The sequence below is a fragment of the Anarhichas minor genome, unplaced genomic scaffold (assembly GCF_050575085.1).
Source record: "Anarhichas minor isolate MPS153535 unplaced genomic scaffold, ASM5057508v1 ptg000073l, whole genome shotgun sequence".
Lineage (NCBI taxonomy): Eukaryota > Metazoa > Chordata > Actinopteri > Perciformes > Anarhichadidae > Anarhichas > Anarhichas minor.
In genome coordinates, this window is record NW_027466519.1 from 7,117,893 (window position 1) to 7,135,615 (window position 17,723).

At 41.7% G+C, this 17,723-nt stretch overlaps 1 protein-coding gene across 1 annotated transcript; it reads right to left on the reverse strand.

Annotated features, from left to right (window-relative positions):
- Positions 1-418: 418 nt before the first annotated feature.
- On the reverse strand, positions 419-17,501 carry st8sia3 (ST8 alpha-N-acetyl-neuraminide alpha-2,8-sialyltransferase 3). Its single transcript, XM_076079933.1, has 4 exons — positions 17,338-17,501; positions 5,940-6,059; positions 3,526-4,083; positions 419-701 (listed from the first exon to the last, which is right to left on the reverse strand). Exons 1-4 carry the CDS (start codon positions 17,499-17,501, stop codon positions 419-421), a joined length of 1,125 nt encoding a protein of 374 aa, XP_075936048.1.
- Between the last annotated feature and the right edge of the window lie 222 nt (positions 17,502-17,723).

The following is a 17,723-nucleotide window of genomic DNA, read 5'->3' on the forward strand; positions in this document are numbered from 1 at the left end:
CCATTGCATCAGGACCCAAACTGCGTCAACCTCATAGAACTGGAGGAGGGATCTACCTTCTCTGACGCAGCGCTCACCTCAGTCTGATTTGTAGTTGCAGTCCTAAGAGTGACGAGCGACTAAAAACACCATGAAGCAATTCAAAGTTGTGATATTCTGCCATAAAAGCAACATCACTCGAAAGTCCATCCGCAGCCACCTTTTCCAAAACTGTAGTTTTGGAAAAGAATAGACTCCTTGTTACTTGCACTGTTTCGTCAAATGTGGCTTTGGGGCTGAAAAGAGTTTAACCCATTGCACCAACCACAAATTATAATGAAGTCTTCCCTCGTCTGCCTCATCATTTTGACAATTCTGGCCCGTGGCAGCGCTGGAGAGGAGTCCGGAAGGAGCGCCGCACCTGCTGCAGTTTGTAGCCCTAAGCACAGTGGGAGAGGGAGAGCTTCAGCAGTCCCTCCGTGTGCATCTTGTAGAGCAGTTTGAACTCGGCGGGCAGCTGGTGGGACTCCTGCCATTTGGTGGTGAACTTGGTGCCCTTCTTGTCGTAGTAGTGGTACGGCAGCTCCTTCCCCGTGTTGGGGTCCCAGCCGAAGGGCCAGAAGCCGTACAGGTGGATCTGGTCGCACATGGTCGACGCCAGCGTGTACATCAGGATGCCGGTGCTCAGGCGCTTCGGCGACAGCTGCTTGGTTTTCCAGTAGCTGTTGAGCACAAGTGAGGAGAACAATTATACATTAACGGAACCTTAGATATTTCAACGTGGAGTGTTTGATTGCATTCACACCAAATCAGGCATTGTGGCAAAAATGCCAGTTTCTTTGAACGTGGGTAGTGCACCACGCTTCCACCTGTTATTAAGATTATATCTGGCCTTGATTCATTTGATTTACATGACTATATATGGTGGAATACGAAAAGCTTTTCTGCATATTTTTGTAGCTTTCAGACATTTGCGGTTTGCAGCGTCTGTCCACACCAGGCGCCAACCTCGGGTTCTGCCGAGTAAAGCTAATACGGAAGTGTCTCAAAACTTGCATTGGGGCGACCGGCGTCACTACGTCACTCCTCTGCATTCCAAATATGGTCACTTCTATTCATCGGTACCGAAAAAAAACAACATGGTGACGGCGGTAATCCAAGATGGCAACGGCGAAATCGCCAAACTCGAGCCTCGTAACAGCAGTCCACAAACCAATGGGTGACGTCACGATGACTACGTCCACTTCTTATAGACAGTCTATTGTCCACACCAGGTATAAGATCCCCCCGTTTCCTTAGGTTTAGCCCATGTACTTTCCCCTTAGGTTTTTAAGTAAGGTGAATTGTTACTGTCAGTCACCAAAAATCTGATAATAAACTGTTGACAGCAATGATTTCAGAATCTGAGAAAAAAACAAAAACCTAATATGATTACTGCTGATGTTTTTTATCAGGCAGTCCTGCTCCGTAGAAACACAGAGGGGGAACTCTCCAAACCGGCCTCAACAAAACCACCTCCCAAGAGTCCTTGAGGTGCTGAAAGCCGACTGAGCTGCTTGAACGCGGTAATTCTTCCAGAGCAGGTAGGTTTAATGGGATTGGTGAAGATTAGGCCGCTACTGTACGAGCGGCCTAATCTGCTGCAACAACACTAAGCACCAGACTTAAATCCCTCTCCAGACACACACAGTCCCAGCTCTGTGCCATACCTTTCACTAAATAGCTGTTTCCTTATAATCTGGCTTTGGAGCCTAAATCTCCTCTTTGCTATATAAGAGTACAGCTCAATACAATGCAACCACACTCACTACTACAAACAGGACAGAGATACATAGGGACATAAAACAGACATAAAATAGAGCGAGAGAGAGACCGGTGGACACAGGTTTTTACCGAGAAACAAATGTGTAACATGTGTGCTACCTTTTATAGGAGACAGCATTGACCATCTTTACCAAGTGTAAATGTGTCTAATTGTGTGCAAGACAAGCAGAAAAATTACTGAGAGGTGCAGTGAACATACCGTATTTTCCGCACTATAAAGCGCACCGGATTATAAGGCGCACCTTCAATGAATGGCCTATTTTAGAACTGTTTTTATATATAGGGCGCACCGGATTATAAGGCGCATAGAATAGAATAGCGTCGTAAGCGTGTCTCTTGAAAGGTGCCATTTTGGGGTCTTTATACACACACAAGTGGTGTTGGACTAGGAGTAAGCACAGTACCGGTGTTTACCGCAGTGCGGCTTTGTAGTTTACCAGTCGTACTGAAACATTTTGACAGAGCGCCGTGTACAACCAGTATGGATCAACCAATTAACCAATTGATCCATATATAAGGCGCTCCGGATTACAAGGCGCACTGTCATTTTTTGAGAAAATTAAAGGCTTTTAAGTGCGCCTTATAGTGCGGAAAATACGGTAGTTAGAATTGCACCGATCGATCGTCAGACTATCGAAACCGGACGGTTTTCAGTTGATCACTACAAAAGTCACCGGTTGGATACTCTCACATTTCATTTTCTTTTTGCAGGTTACATTTACACGTGTGCTGCATGATAGTTTTACGTCGGCCCACAGCAGCACCAAATTAAGCAGCGGAGGAACAACCTTGAAAACATTTGGAGTGACTAACTTAATCAGGCACTTGTTGTATTGTAATTCATTCCCATCGTACTGGTCAGAGTCATCACAGTGACCAGCTCGTCTGCATGGAGTCTCTCCATAGCACAGTCCTGCTTATAACGGAGCTAACGGCTAACGTTAACGGAGGTCGACTTAGCTTGCATTATGATGAGTTCAAGTTGTATAAATGAGTATTGGGGGGAGGTAAATTATAATGCTATCATGATGTGTTCAAATGTAATTAGTCGTCAGTTTACACAGACTTGACATTATTTTCCAGACGAGTGAAAAAAGTTAGCCTTGCTGACAATTATAGTTCTTAGAATGAAAATCGGCCAAGAAAATTGCAATGGATGCATCTCTTAACATAATCCAAACAGCAACTTTGCATTTCCCTCCAAAACACATTTGGCAAAAACCACCAAGTACTAATTAAAGTGGATTTTTGTGAAGCTGGATTAGGTTTGGAAATCTACATTTTCTTTTATCATCAAAAAATCCTATTGCATTAAACTATTAAAAACATGACAATGAGTCACACTGTTGCACTGGGTGGCATGGTCCTTCATTACAATGAACACACTGTAGTTTATTTTGACTCAATACACCATCCTGCTGCTGTTAACAGTCAGCACCAAACGTGTATTAATCCACGGCTGAAAATAGTCCCCAAGAAATGCACTACTCTAGCATAGGGTACACTGGACTAATGCCATTCCTCAATTTCTTAAGGCGGCACATGGCAGACCCATGTCAATAACATCCGCCATCTTAATAAATGACATAGCCTAGTGTAAGTTCATTCGGATTCTCCGCTTATCATGGTGTAAATGCAAAGGCTCATGTTAAGATGTCATTATATAATATTAATAGAGGGGGCTTTGTTGTTAATGTACCGCAGTCTTACTGGGTGTCTTACCTGTTGACATATTGCATGATGTTTCCGGGCCAGGCCAGCTGGACCTTCAGCTGACCTCGATGTTCCACGAAGAAGTCGACCAGCGTCCTCGTCACCGTGGCCGATGTGTGGAAGAAAAACGCCGGGATCCACAGTATGACGCCGTCAAGCTTCTTCAGGCTCAGGAAGAAGTTGTTCCTGTCCTGCACAGTCAGTAAATTGTTGTAGTATTTCTCCAGGATACTGGGGTTAAAGGTCGTCATGTTGGTCCGCCGCCCGACATCCTTCTTAAAGATCTCGGTCGGTGCAAAATTGCATCGGAAGACAAAGTCAAACTTCTCGATCTGGGTGCCGCAGCGCGAGCCGGTGAGGATGCCGCTGTTGCCGACCACGGCGCAGACGTTGTAGTGCTTGTTGAGGATCGGCGAGACCTCGGGGAGGAGCGAGCGGAAGTTCTCACCGATGGAGAAGACGTACTTGTGGCTGGAGTAGTCGTAGTGCATCAGCTGTCCGATTCGGACTGAGTCTCTTATCAGTGTGAAGTTGTGGGGGATGTCGATGTATTGAGCGATCTCGTTTCTGCAAGACATTTTTTTGGACACAATAATAGCAATACCTACACAGTATAATGGTGTTGGATTGGACAGTAGGTTGTTCCAGGTGGACAAAATATGAACCCTCCTCCTGAACATAAAGCAATGCAATGTATGAACACCACTGGTATACTACAGGTGTTGCTGTTAATATGTCCACCTCCTGCTAGTTTTAAAAAACAAAAACTGTTTTTAAATGAATAGATATCAAAGTTAAAGGCACAGTTCACCAGAATTACACAAAAATAAACATAAACCAATAACTTTTAGTACAATGTTAGTAGATTTTCCAATTTGTGATATCTGCATCTGAATTATACAGTATGCACGAATAAATGCGTGACCCTTTAACATTAAACACAATCTTTCAGAATGGCAGAAAGAACTACTGAGCCACAAAAATAGATTTAGAAATATTTACTTTTTTAAAAGTATGACTGCTCTTTAATGTTGCTTATCAATGAATTTAAGCTTAATTTACAGCTCTGCTCATTGTATGGTACAGCCACACCTTTAGACGAGACATTTAGCACAGCAACCAAGATAAAATGTAAACATAATAATGACAAACAGTAGATTAAAGGAAAAAAAGCCTATGGGGGGTTTAAACCCAGTGATGAACAGACCTCATGAACTATAAACACAGTTCAACCAGTTAATGCCATTTGTTGAATTAAATCTGCATTAAACGTGATTAATGTGCAGATTAAGCAGACTGTTGATGTCGATGCAGTTGTTCTCTTGTATTGTTGCTGATATTGTTCTTCACCCTTTGGCCCCTACAAACCTGATAAAACCCCATTTTGTGATATTAAAATACATCAAAGTGAGCATTTTAATGCTCTCTCTCATCTGATGATCAGTTTATCTGAACGTGATCTCAGCTCCCTGGTTGCACAAAATCTATTTCTTCTTCTACCAGGACTTCCACTTGACTCAGATTTGATTTGACTTAAAGCTTGTAAGCAAAAACATCCAAGCCGCAACAATGAACAAATACATAAGACAGCGGACCTGAGACTTGATTTGAGACTTGCTTGGACATGACAAAAGGCTTGACTAAAAACTTGGCTAGGACTTGCCCTTAAGGACTTAACACTCACTCTAGCTTTGATAAGACTCAATTCTTGACATATATTTGTCTCGACTGACTTTAGACTTGACTTGGACTTGTCTCAACTTGACTTGAGAATTAACTTGGACATGTCTCAGCTGACTTGAAACAATACTTGGACTGGTCCCAGCTAACTTGAGACTTGACTTGGACCAGCCCTCAACAATGGCGACTTGAGTTATGACTGGGTTTATCAAGACTGAATACTTGACATTTACATGTCTTGACTGGCTTGAGACTTGACTTATAGACTTGTGTCAGCTGGCTTGAGACTTGACTTAGACTTGTGTCAGCTGGCTTGAGACTTGACTTAGACTTGTGTCAGCTGACTTGAGACTTGACTTGTGTCAGCTGACTTGAGACTTGACTTGGACCAGCCCTCAAGAACTGTATACTTGAGTTAAGACTTAGTCAAGACTAAAGACTTGACATGTACTTGTCTCTGACTTGAGACTTGACTTGGACTTGTTTCCAACTACTTTAAAACCAGTGCTTATAGTCACTACAGCTGTTTGGGAAACAATCTGCTGATCATGTCTCAGTTTCAGTGGTTTGACTTTCCAAATTAAACTTTCGTGCTTATTGTATAAAATAAAGACATTTTTTACAATATGTTCACACAACATATTATTCTCTAATTGAATAATATTTTCACCACTAGTGCTCACTGCTGTGAGCATGCTGACCTTCAGAACAGCCAAAAACCCACCACAGACAGAGTAACCTACTTCAGCTGTAGAAAAGCAGAACTGTTGTAGGTCCATTTTGAGGAGTTCTGCATGTCCTCGCTGAGAGCGTTGGTCAGAGGGCTGAAAGCTGGATCCAGATACTTCAACGCCAGCTGGGAGCTACACAGACGAGGAAGAGGAAGAGGAAGAGGAAGGGAAAGACACAGAGGTTAACCCAGTCTTGAGGTGTTCAGAGGAGGTCGGCTTCATCCACTTGCACTTTAGAATGTTTTGAGGAGCATTATAGCTCTTTTAAAACAAGGTGTGTAGGTAATGCAAAAAATATCCTCATTTACCTGCATTGCAATGCATTAAAAGTAATTTGTCTGACAGGCCAAGAAATACAAGCAGTCAAGTTATAAACAAGCCAATACCCTAGAAATCTTATTGTAATTATTTGGAGTTGTGTGCAAACATAATATATAAATCTTTAGCAAATTTACTCCAAATCTGAGATAAGATTGTAACCTTTTTTTTGCATCCAAGCAGTAGCAATGATGCTATTGTGTTTTGTTTCTTTAGGAAACCAGCTGCAGTGAAAAACAGATTCAGACACTTTGATTTACACTATCAGCTCAGTGTAAACGCAGCCTCTTGTCTAGAATCAAATCAACCCAGCGTACTGTGGGAAGGTAAGCAATATGGCAAAAACTGTTGCAGGAATTCTGTCCATCTTAGCAAGTTGTCATAGTTCCTTTGAGACTCTGTATGTAGAGTGAAACATATCCCCAACAACCAAATTTGGTTTAATTTTCCTTCATTTTCGAGATAGTTTTAAAACAACCGCCCACATCTTGAAATGCTACCTTGTTTACTGCATTTTAAGACATTTGAACTCCATGAGAAATCCAATGACGTCACCTCGTTGGTAAATTTGATCTCATTTAAAGACTGAACATGAGGTCGACCTACTTGATAAGATGAACACTGTTTTTTTTTTGCAGTGCAAGAAGCCTTAACTCTTCAAATGCTATAAGTGAAAATATAAAAACCGAGACTTAACCAGATTACCAGTGTATTAATTAACTTTGCAACCTTATTTAAATATGTCAGATTTTTGCATGGAAACCTTGACATTTTGAATGCATTTGACTCTTTCTTGTCTATGCTGCTGTTTACTGGTAGCATTCCTCTAAACACAACATTCTCCGTCTTACCCAAAGTCAAATGAGAAAGTGGACATTGGTTTCATCGCTACAAAGAAAGGTCCGGGATGTGTTTAGCCTAGCTTAGCACAAAGAGTGGAAGCAGAGGAAAACTGATCCACTTTTCAACAACTGCAAAAGCTGTATGATTTACTTGCATCTTGTTTATTGAGCCGGCGTAGAACTATTATGTTGAAAATTAAACCTTGTGGTTTTAGCAGCAGTTAGGTATTTGTTGACCAACAACTGTTGGGTACAATGACTGTCCTCATGGTGGAGTCACCAAGTTTGAGGTCTGTCTCAACTCTAGCAAAACCAAAACCCAGCCAACAACCGGATGGATTGGTGACTAGCTTGTTAGCTAACAAACCGAGATATCAAAAAGACCCAACATCAGCAGGTCGATTGTGCAGCAAACTTGGCTAGCTGGTTATATAGTTAGAGGATCGTCATACCATGCGTAACGTCATGGATGCGATTTTTCGAATCCTACCATAGCAAAAGTATGGCCTGTCCTACTCTGCCTCAGATTGGCTTGCCCTGATATTCTGACCCTAACCAGTCTCATTCTTCATGCTAAATCCTAACTAACCCAACCAACAAAGGGAGCGAGTACTAGCCAATCAGAGGCAGCGTATGGCGGGCCATGTTTTTTTGCCATAATAATTTAAAACGGTCAACTGGAGCCATGCTTTGTAGAGGTGTTAATGGAAGAGATCATAGTTGAGGTAATTGGAAAAGACGGACAAAGAGTAGTTCCCACAATGCAAAGTGGGTTTAAACAGAGATCTTGCCTTTTTAATACCAATATTCTGCCTTAGATTAACATCAAAATGTCAAGGTTTCAGGACAAGACTTAGCTATGGCAGACACAGCTGGTCAAATAGTATTTGCGAGTCAGCTTGGTTAATCTCGCATGAAGAGTGAAGTCGGTGGAATTTACTCAATCAGGACAGTTCAGACAGCGTCAGAGGTTTGATCACTGAGGAGGGTCATTCAAACATTCTGTGATTTATACTGTCCTGCATGCTAAACCCCACCTCTGTGATGCCCAACCAGTCTAAGACAAACCTTAGAAAGTATGTGTAAATACTGTTTGACCTGGATCTGATGGCAGTCAGACCTCCAGCAGATAATTTTTGCTATTGCACTGTTCGCCATCTTTGAAGCCAGTGGGGCTAAGCCAGAGAGGTGCAGCGCTGAATCCGGACCAGCATAATGTACTGTAGCTACCAACTTGAATTTGCCAGAAGACTACAGTGGGAATACTAAAGTTGAGCATATTGCAGTTGGGAAAGATCTCTCTTTGTATCAAGACTTGGAACTGGATTTTTGTATTAATGCAGGACATTTCAATCAACACGTTCTTACTCCCAACTCATCAAACACCGACACAACGTCAGCGGCTCTCCACTTCCAACTATGACGCTCTAGTTACCCCTCTAGCGTCAGTTTTGGACGCGTCAGGGACGGAGTGTCAGTTTCCACTCGGGACATGCATAGTGTTGTTTCAAAAATAAACTTCCAATGTGGGTTTACTTAGTATTTAACTTTACCTATGCAAAAAAACTACTTGGTTAGGCTATGGAAACAAAAGCACTTGCTTGGGCTTTAAGTACACAAGTTACTTTATAAACGTAGGGTCAGAGAAGTCCACCTTGACTTGGTTTCACACGGAACATGAAGAGCTGTCTCCTGGGTGAAAGTCCTGTGTTTGTTTGACGTGTCCGACCTACACGCAGAATTTTCCACTCTTTATACTACGTCAGTTGCTCTGACCATCCAATAATTTCACGTTACTGTGAAAACATCTCTTTCAAACAACTGTATTTTTCAGGTTTGTCACCAAAAAACGTATTTTGCAATGGGTTTACATTGGAGTTTGTTTAAAAGCTGAGTGCATCTCATACAGATGCTAAACGGTGCATCGGTGTAATTAAACACTTGTTAACCAAGCTGCCATTTTGACGAGTTGGGAGTAAGAACGTGTTGTTTCAATATATTTCGGATTTTAAAATATGCTGCATATTTATTATTAGCCTTTATATGTACACGTTATTATCTTGCATGCAGAAGATAATAACCAAGATTAAGATTTATAAACAAAATTTTGGAGGCCTTTGGGGACTTCGTTACTAATCCCCAAATATACAGATGATTCATGTTAGTATCAAGGAATAGAACCTTGAATAAAAAATAAACTTGTGTCAAAGATCATTAAAAACGTATTCACTACTGCAATCTACTGGAATAATCTAATGCAATCATCATATATGTATATCACATATTTTATTTTTTATTTTTAACTCTTAGTATTCCTCTTAATTCTTTATATCATGCTGTTTCAAAACCAACACCACACCATCCAAAAGGCTTCAGGGTAAATTCAGGGTCATAGAGTCGTTGCTGCAGTATCAGATCACTGATGAATAGATAGATAGACAGGTTGATAGACAGGCGATAGATCAATAGATAGATAGATCAAGCTGCCATGAAAAAATATGAATATTAAAATTAAGGAAAAGGAAAGACAGAGTATATCCTTGTCTTTTGAATTCAAAAGTCAGCACTCTATTCACCTCAGGTCAGGTTTGCGAGGCGGCCTCTCGCTGCAGGAGGAATGTAACACAAAAACAAAAAAAATAAACTCTTTTATCTTCATCATCACCAGTGATTAAAATGACATTTATGGACAGAGAGGAAAACCTAAAAGACTTTATAGTAGGCTGTATAAAGACCTAGCATGCAGTGGGAAAGTGTGTTTCAAATACTTACTTGATATTATATTATTGTAACAACTAAACACTTATTGTAATATAACAGCTCGAATGGTGGTCATTTGAGTTTTTGGCCCTTTTTTGTTGCAATTACAAAGTACTGCCAAAATAAAAATGCAATTATTTCGAAAATCAAGCTTAGTAGAACACATTTCTGGTCACTGGATGAGTGAATACGATGTGATGGTGAACTAGCAACAGCAGATTTTCAGTCACAGTAACTTTATAAAACATATCGTATTTTCATAGTCGCACATTTGTTTATCTCGACCATTAGAGGGCTAAGTTATACTGCAAAAACTATTTGAATGGTGGTGTATGAATGTGCAAAAAATTCCCGAAGGTTTTGCAACAGTAGGTCTGGAATATCTCGACATTAACAAAATTGATTGGCACAAACAAAATTGGTACAGACATTCGTGGTTCCCAGAGGATGAATCCTGATGAGTTTTGAGATCCTCTGACTTTTTATCTAGCGCCACAATCAGTTCAACAAATGTGGTTTAAAGCTTTAACTTACAAACCCTTGTTAAATGTTTGGTATTTTAAAGCTATGCTAGCATTGTGGATGGCAATGTTGTTCTGTCAGTTGGTCCACCACTGTGGTCAAGATGGAAATATGTCAACGACTCGATGAATGGCCATGAAATTTGGTTTAGACATTCATGGTTCCAAGAGGCGGAATCCTGTTGACTTTGTTGATACCCTGACCTTTCCTCTAGCGCCGCTATGAAGTTGATGTTTTTATTTTTGAGGAAAATATCTGGACAACTATTTTATGAATTACCATGAAGTTTGGTTTAGATTTCATTTTAACTGTAATAATTTGCAAACCTTTCATGAAGCCCCATCATTAAATCTGAATGTTAATTTCACCAATACTTTTGTTTATTTAATTAGTTCTTCTATTCTTTAATTCCCTGTAAAAAGACATTCCTGTTAGCCTCAGCGGTACTTTGTGTTTAGTGCAGATGCTAACGTGCTAAACAAAGATGCCGTACATGGTAAACAGTATTCCTGCTAAACATCAACATGTCAGCATTGTCATTGTGAGCATGCTAGCATGCTGGCGTTAGCATTTATCTCAATGCACCACTGTGCCCAAGTGCAGCGTCGCACGTCAAATTAATAAATACGACCACACATTGTGGTTATCACGTTCACACATCATCTGTGAAACTTTTGTCCGTCATTAAAGTTTTCGGAACTGGTTTGATATTCTGTGTTTTTTCAACACTCAGAGCCACCGTGGATGCAAATGTCATCATTCAAAATAGCATCTGATTCGCTTTGTCTGCCAGCACAAACGACTTTACGATAAAGAAATGAAAGGATACAGCTATGAAGAATTTCAAGAGCGATTGTGGCAGGTGATTGCAGAAGAGCTTAGAATTGGGGACGGTCGCAAAACGAGGGATGTAGGAAAGAGTAGACAGTAGTGATTGTGCTCTAGGCAGCTAAACGATAGCTTCTTGATCATTTCATTCACACATTAGCCCAGTTTGAGACTAGTGTTATCCATTACATTTATGTCATTAATTCAGTTTTGTCTTGTAGTGTGAAGTTTCATAACGAAGAGAATAATTCAACTTCATGGAAATCTGACCTTTAGAGTCCAGTGGAAATGTGGGCCTGATGGTGGTGCTAGATTACAGGTCAGGGGGTCACCGAGATCATTTGGAACATATTCTTTTTAATTGTATTCTGGCCAAACTCATTTGTCAGAGGAAAGACTGACCATCAAATGGACCCTCCATCAACTGGCTGCACCACATTCAGAGCAAAACCAAAATCTCACCACTCTCTTGATCATGAACTCTCATTCTACACGACCACAGCAGGAAACTTGTCCATTGGAGTTGTTTTCCTTCAAAATGCTGCCCTCCTTCGCATCTAACTCACTCTGAGCGTAACCTTGGCCCCGCGGTGACAGCGAGCGAGGAGGAAAATGATTACAAGCGGGAAGAAAATGAATGCGGCTCTTATGCTGTAAATCAGATCCAAGGTCGGCTCGCTGGCGTCCAGAACCTTCAACAGAACGACACCATTTTAAGCATCACCCTCCGGACCTGACCGAACAAGGCAAGAACGAGAAAGATTTACAGAATGATTTTACAAGCAGGTGTACTACAGTGGCCCAACTGAAATCTGTTTAAAAGTTTAGTTTATATTTTAAGATGAATGATGGGAAAGTGTGAAAACCTCATTAATGTTTCCATGTGACCAGACGGAAAAATAATTGTGGAGCACAATCAAACACTATCACCCAATTACACTATATTCTCATTTTCCTAGTATATATTTCACCGTTGTTTGCAGGAATTAATACAAGATGTGTCACAACAACAGATGTCAATCAACGCATGACTTTGAAATTGAGTCTCGAGGAGCATCTCGGTAGCCTAGTGGTAAGAGCTCATTCCTCTAAAGCAGTGACTGGTGGGTCGCGGACCCGTTTTAAGTGGGTCACGGGGCTTTGCCTGAAAAAAAATTAAATAATTCCTGTGCTTTTATTTTGAAGGGGATTTTTTATGCAGCGGAGTGCCGTCTATTCACACTCCTGAACAATATTTGCCGTTAATGCCTTGTAATGCTAATATCATCAGGGGATAAACTGAAAACTAACCCTCTGTCAAATTACACTATAAGTAGAGGAATTGAAGACATGTCGGATGACATCAAACAACAGACCACAGCTCTACTCCACTAAGGCAAGTGGCCATTTTGCATTACAAATGGTCGAACCTACAGACATAACAAACAAAGCGGTTTTACTTGTTTACATGAAACATGTGTGGGACGGGAACTGACAGGAACAATTTCTCTGCACAAGAGAGCTCCCTACTACTACGACTGCAGAGGACATTTTCAGCTCAGGTTCAAACTGCACCATCTTTACATTAAATACGTTTAAGAAGTTGAAAATTTGGGTCGCGGCTTGTCATTAATAAGGGGTGATGGTGGGTCCCGCAGCCAGACCAGTTGAGAACCACTGCTCTAAAGCATTTGATGAAAACACATAACAAGACTGTGCAGAACACCGGTGTTTCAAACATTCCACAAAAACAAATGTGTAAAAAATGTTTTCGAGACTGGACGGAGATTCTTGCTCACGCTCCAAGAATGCAGCTTCTTGTAGCGTGAGCGAGAATGACATTGAGGGTGACATTTTTGACAGTATTTTAAATCAAGTGCAAAAGTCGGTTTTAAGATCACAAAAATATATATATTTCATTCCGTTATCTTCTGGAACCCCAACAGTTCACCACCTTAAAGACTGCATTCCCTGAAACTACCGTCGCACTTTGACTTTGCACAGCTGAAAAAAGAACTGTCTGTGATGTGTTCCATGGCAGATGTTCAGGGAAAGACCAATCCAACCTTTCCAACATAAAGGACTCTGGGAGAGCATGAATCAGCACCATGCACTACTATGTTTGATTTTAACGCTTCCTGACATTTACTGCCCTCGAATTGATGAAATCATATGCGAGGAACACAAAAGGACAATACCGACTGTGCAGCATCCATAAAAGCGAGTTCTTTTGGATCAGCTTTATGACCCGGCTAATCGAGAAATTCATCCAAAAGGGACAGGTTGGATTTTGTCTTCAAGTGAACGTCATTGATGTGTGTAACTGAAGTTGTGTTGCTAATCTTGATACAGTGTTGCATCTCGTTGAACTGGTTGCATTTTGTTCCCCCACACTTGTTGCATATTGTTGCTATAACTATAACTATTCTCATGCTGATGCTGCCAAATGAGGGAATCTGTTGCTTTTACGCCTAACGCCGACTTTTATCACACGTTGGGCTATGGCGCGTCTCATGCCTAAAATGCCAAAAATGTTGTTTTTGAAAGGCTAAATGCCAACAAATATGGATTGAAGCAGAACATTTCATGATATAAAAACATATGTTTTGGAGTTAATGTTGCAGTGGCATATTGAGAATGGTTGTTTTTCAGGCCTGTTGGCTGGTCTTTGCCTGTGGCTAATCTGAGTTTTATGGCGTTGTATAGGTAATGTTAATGGAAAAATACATTTATCAATCTCCCTTTCTTGCTCTTGCACTCGCTTGCTAAATATACTGCGTATGTGCAGGCTTGGGAACCAAGTCCCCAGGAAGAGCACCAGGCTTTGAAGTAGAGGCCAAACAGTGGAATTTCAACTTCCGGGTCTGTCACATGATGCCATGTGGCCCAAAATGACTTTTCCACATAGACCTATATTAGGAAAGAGACGTCTGTAAATAAAAGATAATTATTGTTGAGGTAAATTAACTTCCCATAACAAAGACTTGAATAGCTTTTATTTAAATCATTAGGTCCTAAAAGTTGTAAAATGCACAAATAACTGAATCCAGAGTTATTTTCCTTCCTCCCATTCAAGAGTTCCAGAACAATGCTGGACCGAGGGCTGGGGGGCGGGATTAAAGGAAACGCTAGTGAGCTTGCTTTATGAGTATTTTTACCTGAATTTTATACTCAGAAGTCTAACTTATTCTTTTGGCTTCATGCACCAATGAGCATCTTTCATAGGAACCAACGGGGCGCTGCCTCTGATACTGTATTCAGTTCTCTTTAATATCTAGGTTCCAAGCATGGATGTATAAAGGTAGCCTATAAGCGGCCGGGCAGTTCTTCTGCAGTAGCAATAGAATCCTGCCGGCGCCACTGTCTTGAGACCCAGTAGGCTATTTTTGTTAGTGATGTTTTTTTTTTGAGGAGGTACTAAAGGCCCACTTCTAACGCGCACTTAAGGCTCAATTAACTTGAGCAACTGTAAAAAGTTTAGTTTTTCAGTATCGAAGAAGTTTAAACAAATTTATTAATATACATTTGTATTTATTAAATCCTTTCGAAAACATTACTTCATAAAAGGCATAAAATAATTGTAAACATGGCAGCGAATGGACTCAAATAGACGGAGGAGTTGTGAGTGAACGAGCTGATCTAGTTCACAGCTGTAGGATTAAGTGACAGATGCCCTATTTTCTTACAGGCTGATACACACTCACGGAAAACACACTGACATGTACTACATGTACTGTAGACCAGTTTATCAGGGCAAAGCTGTCTCCTCATTTAAAAAACAAATCAGCCAATCAGTGTCATCCACCATTGACATGACAGTTACAGGCGTGATACAGAGTGAAGCCAATGCGGAAGTGTCTTAAAACTTGAATTCTCTCCACTGACCAGCAGGCTCCGAAATGTCAGTCCACAAACCAATGGGTGACGTGAAGATGACTACGTCCACTACTTATATACAGTCTATGGACAGATAGGGTGTCTGATTATACTCTATATTTATGACAAAATATCAGAAAATATTATCCTGAACTGATCCTGCGGAGACATATTTCAATCTTTTTAATAACCGTAAGTGCAAACCGTAAGCAAAGCATCAGCTGCTTCATCTTCTCTTTAAAATAAAGTCTTGTGGAGGAAGCTGCTGATGATTTGAGGTTATTAGTTCTGCACAAAATGTTACTGTCTGCCTTGTTATTATTATCTCCTCCATATCTGATGACATTTTAATCAGTCATGAATTCAGATATATATTTACGATGTTATATTTAATTAGTTGTCTAGCTCAACTAGGCTAAGGGTTCAGGCATCTGTATAACCAGGGGCCCATCATCTCATCACCTGTTCGTGGTCATTGAAACTTGGTCACGTTATTTAGCACTAGGGATGGACCCAGAAACGCGGTTCTAAAGGGGAAGTCGGGGGCGATTGTGGCTAAGTGGATAGCAGGGCCGTCTTTCAATCAGAGGGTTGGCGGTTCGAACCCTGGCTCCGGCTCCGCTAGTTGCATGTCGATGTGTCATTGAGCAAGACACTTAACCCCAAAATTGCTCCCGTAGCTGTGCCTACGGTGTAGAAATCTGATAGACTCTGAATTGTAAGTCGCTTTGGATAAAAGCGTCTGCTAAATGACTGTAATGTAATGTAATGGAACCGATTATACTGTAGTAAAAACCCAGAGTATCGATAAGGTCCGGAGTTAATGGCTCCGCTATCGGTACTTTAGATGTTATGGAGTGAGATCTTCGCTGAAAAAAGCAGCCTTGCAAACCTCTCTCTGTCTCTGTGTCTGTCTTTGCACGAGGGGTGGAGTTCTTCTTTACTCTGACACATACACCGCCTCACAGCATGAGACACCAACCCAGTCGCACGGCACTTCGTAAAATAGTCACGGAATTTAGAACAAAAAGATCCAAAGTGTGGCTCAGTTTTCTACATTACATTACATTACAGTCATTTAGCAGACGCTTTAATCCAAAGCGACTTACAATTCAGATTCTATCACATTCATACACCATAGGCACAGCTACGGAAGCAATTTTGGGGTTAAGTGTCTTGCTCAAGGACACATCGACATGCAACCGGCGGAGCCGAGGATCCTCTGATTGAAGGACGGCCCTGCTCTCCACTCCATCCTCACTGCAGGTAACGTTAGTGATGCCATACGGAGTTTGATCATAAGAACAGGCTAATAAGTGAAAGCCAGTCGCTTAACTAATTGTTTAGCTGCGATAGTTTTTTGAGGATTTGGAAACTTTTTGTAGATTGTCGGGCTGAGCTGCAGCCATGACCTTTCATATTAGATCCAATGCTATAATTATCGGAACAATACGAACATTCAGGCTTCCTCGTGCTGCTCAAAGGTTAACTGCAGATATAAACGTTGACTAGAAAAAGACGATGAAAGACATTTATTTGGCGACCGTAATAAAATCTCCTGCGACCCACCTGAGGGCCCAGACCCAGTGTTTGGGAAAGACTGTCGTTAAATATAAGAAACTGTTTTTAAAACATTATCATTGGACGTAAAAGTTTTGCAAAATTGATCTAATTTCAGTGTTCTGTCTGGCTGTAGGGTTGCATAAAGTTGGAAGCACATTATTTTGTCTAATACATCATCATTGTATGCTGCAGCATTACCATAGAATACTACTGGAACAGTGGCTCCCAAACCATTCAAAACAGCCGCGGAACAAAAGCACACTTATGTCAATACGGGTGCTTGGCCCTATAGTGTGTAAATGATGAGAGTGAGCATTTTAATACTTCATGGTCCGAATTAACCAAACGATAGGCAAAGCACAGCAGCAGAGTCTGAGAGCTGCCGGGCCTCACACAGCACAGAGGCCTCCATCTGAGGCGGATCACTGCTGCACCTCTTCAGGAGGCAAAGTTTAATGGTTACATTGCTCCACTCTTCCAGCACAAACTGAGAGAGGAGCGTTCATCTGGGAAACTATATGTAAAAAAAACAACAACAGTAAGGAACATCATTTATGAGGATTTAAGACAATCAATGAAATAGCACATTAGGATGTATACACTCTAGGTCACATTGAGCTGTTTCTTTCTACCATGTCAGCATGTACACACCTAAAAGCACTAAAAATACATTCCAAACACTCAGCTCTACAGCCGACCCCCCCCCCACCTCCGGAACTCACCGAAACCCCGCGTGGAACATGGACATCCTGGGTCCTCCGTTTGGTCCGTATCTGGGGGTGCTGAGCAGAAAGTCCTTCTTGATGGACACGTAGCTGATGAGCGACAGGATGAGCAGCGCCACGCTGAACATGACGAGCCCCAGCGCGCTGACGATCCGCACCATCCTGCCTCTCTGCGGACACCGGACCCCCCGGGCCAGAGTAGGATCACCGGGCGGCCAGGACGAGGAGACGGCGAGCACCCAGGCGCACCGCATCAGCGGCAGAGCGAGGGGCGTGGACGCGGAGACGACGACGACGACGCGCGCTTCACGTGGATTTCAGAGTCCATGCGGGGAGGAGGAAGAGGAGGAGAAGGAGGAGATGCGGTGGCGCGGCAGCGGCGA

Coding starts and splice junctions, on each gene's coding strand:
- st8sia3 (XM_076079933.1), bottom strand. CDS start 17,501: ATGGTGCGGATCGTCAGCGCGCTGGGGCTCGTCATGTTCAGCGTGGCG. Junction 4,084..5,939: donor TCTGCTTTTCTACAGCTGAA/GTAGGTTACTCT, acceptor AATGTCTTGCAG/AAACGAGATCGCTCAATACA. Junction 702..3,525: donor ATCATGCAATATGTCAACAG/GTAAGACACCCA, acceptor TGTGCTCAACAG/CTACTGGAAAACCAAGCAGC.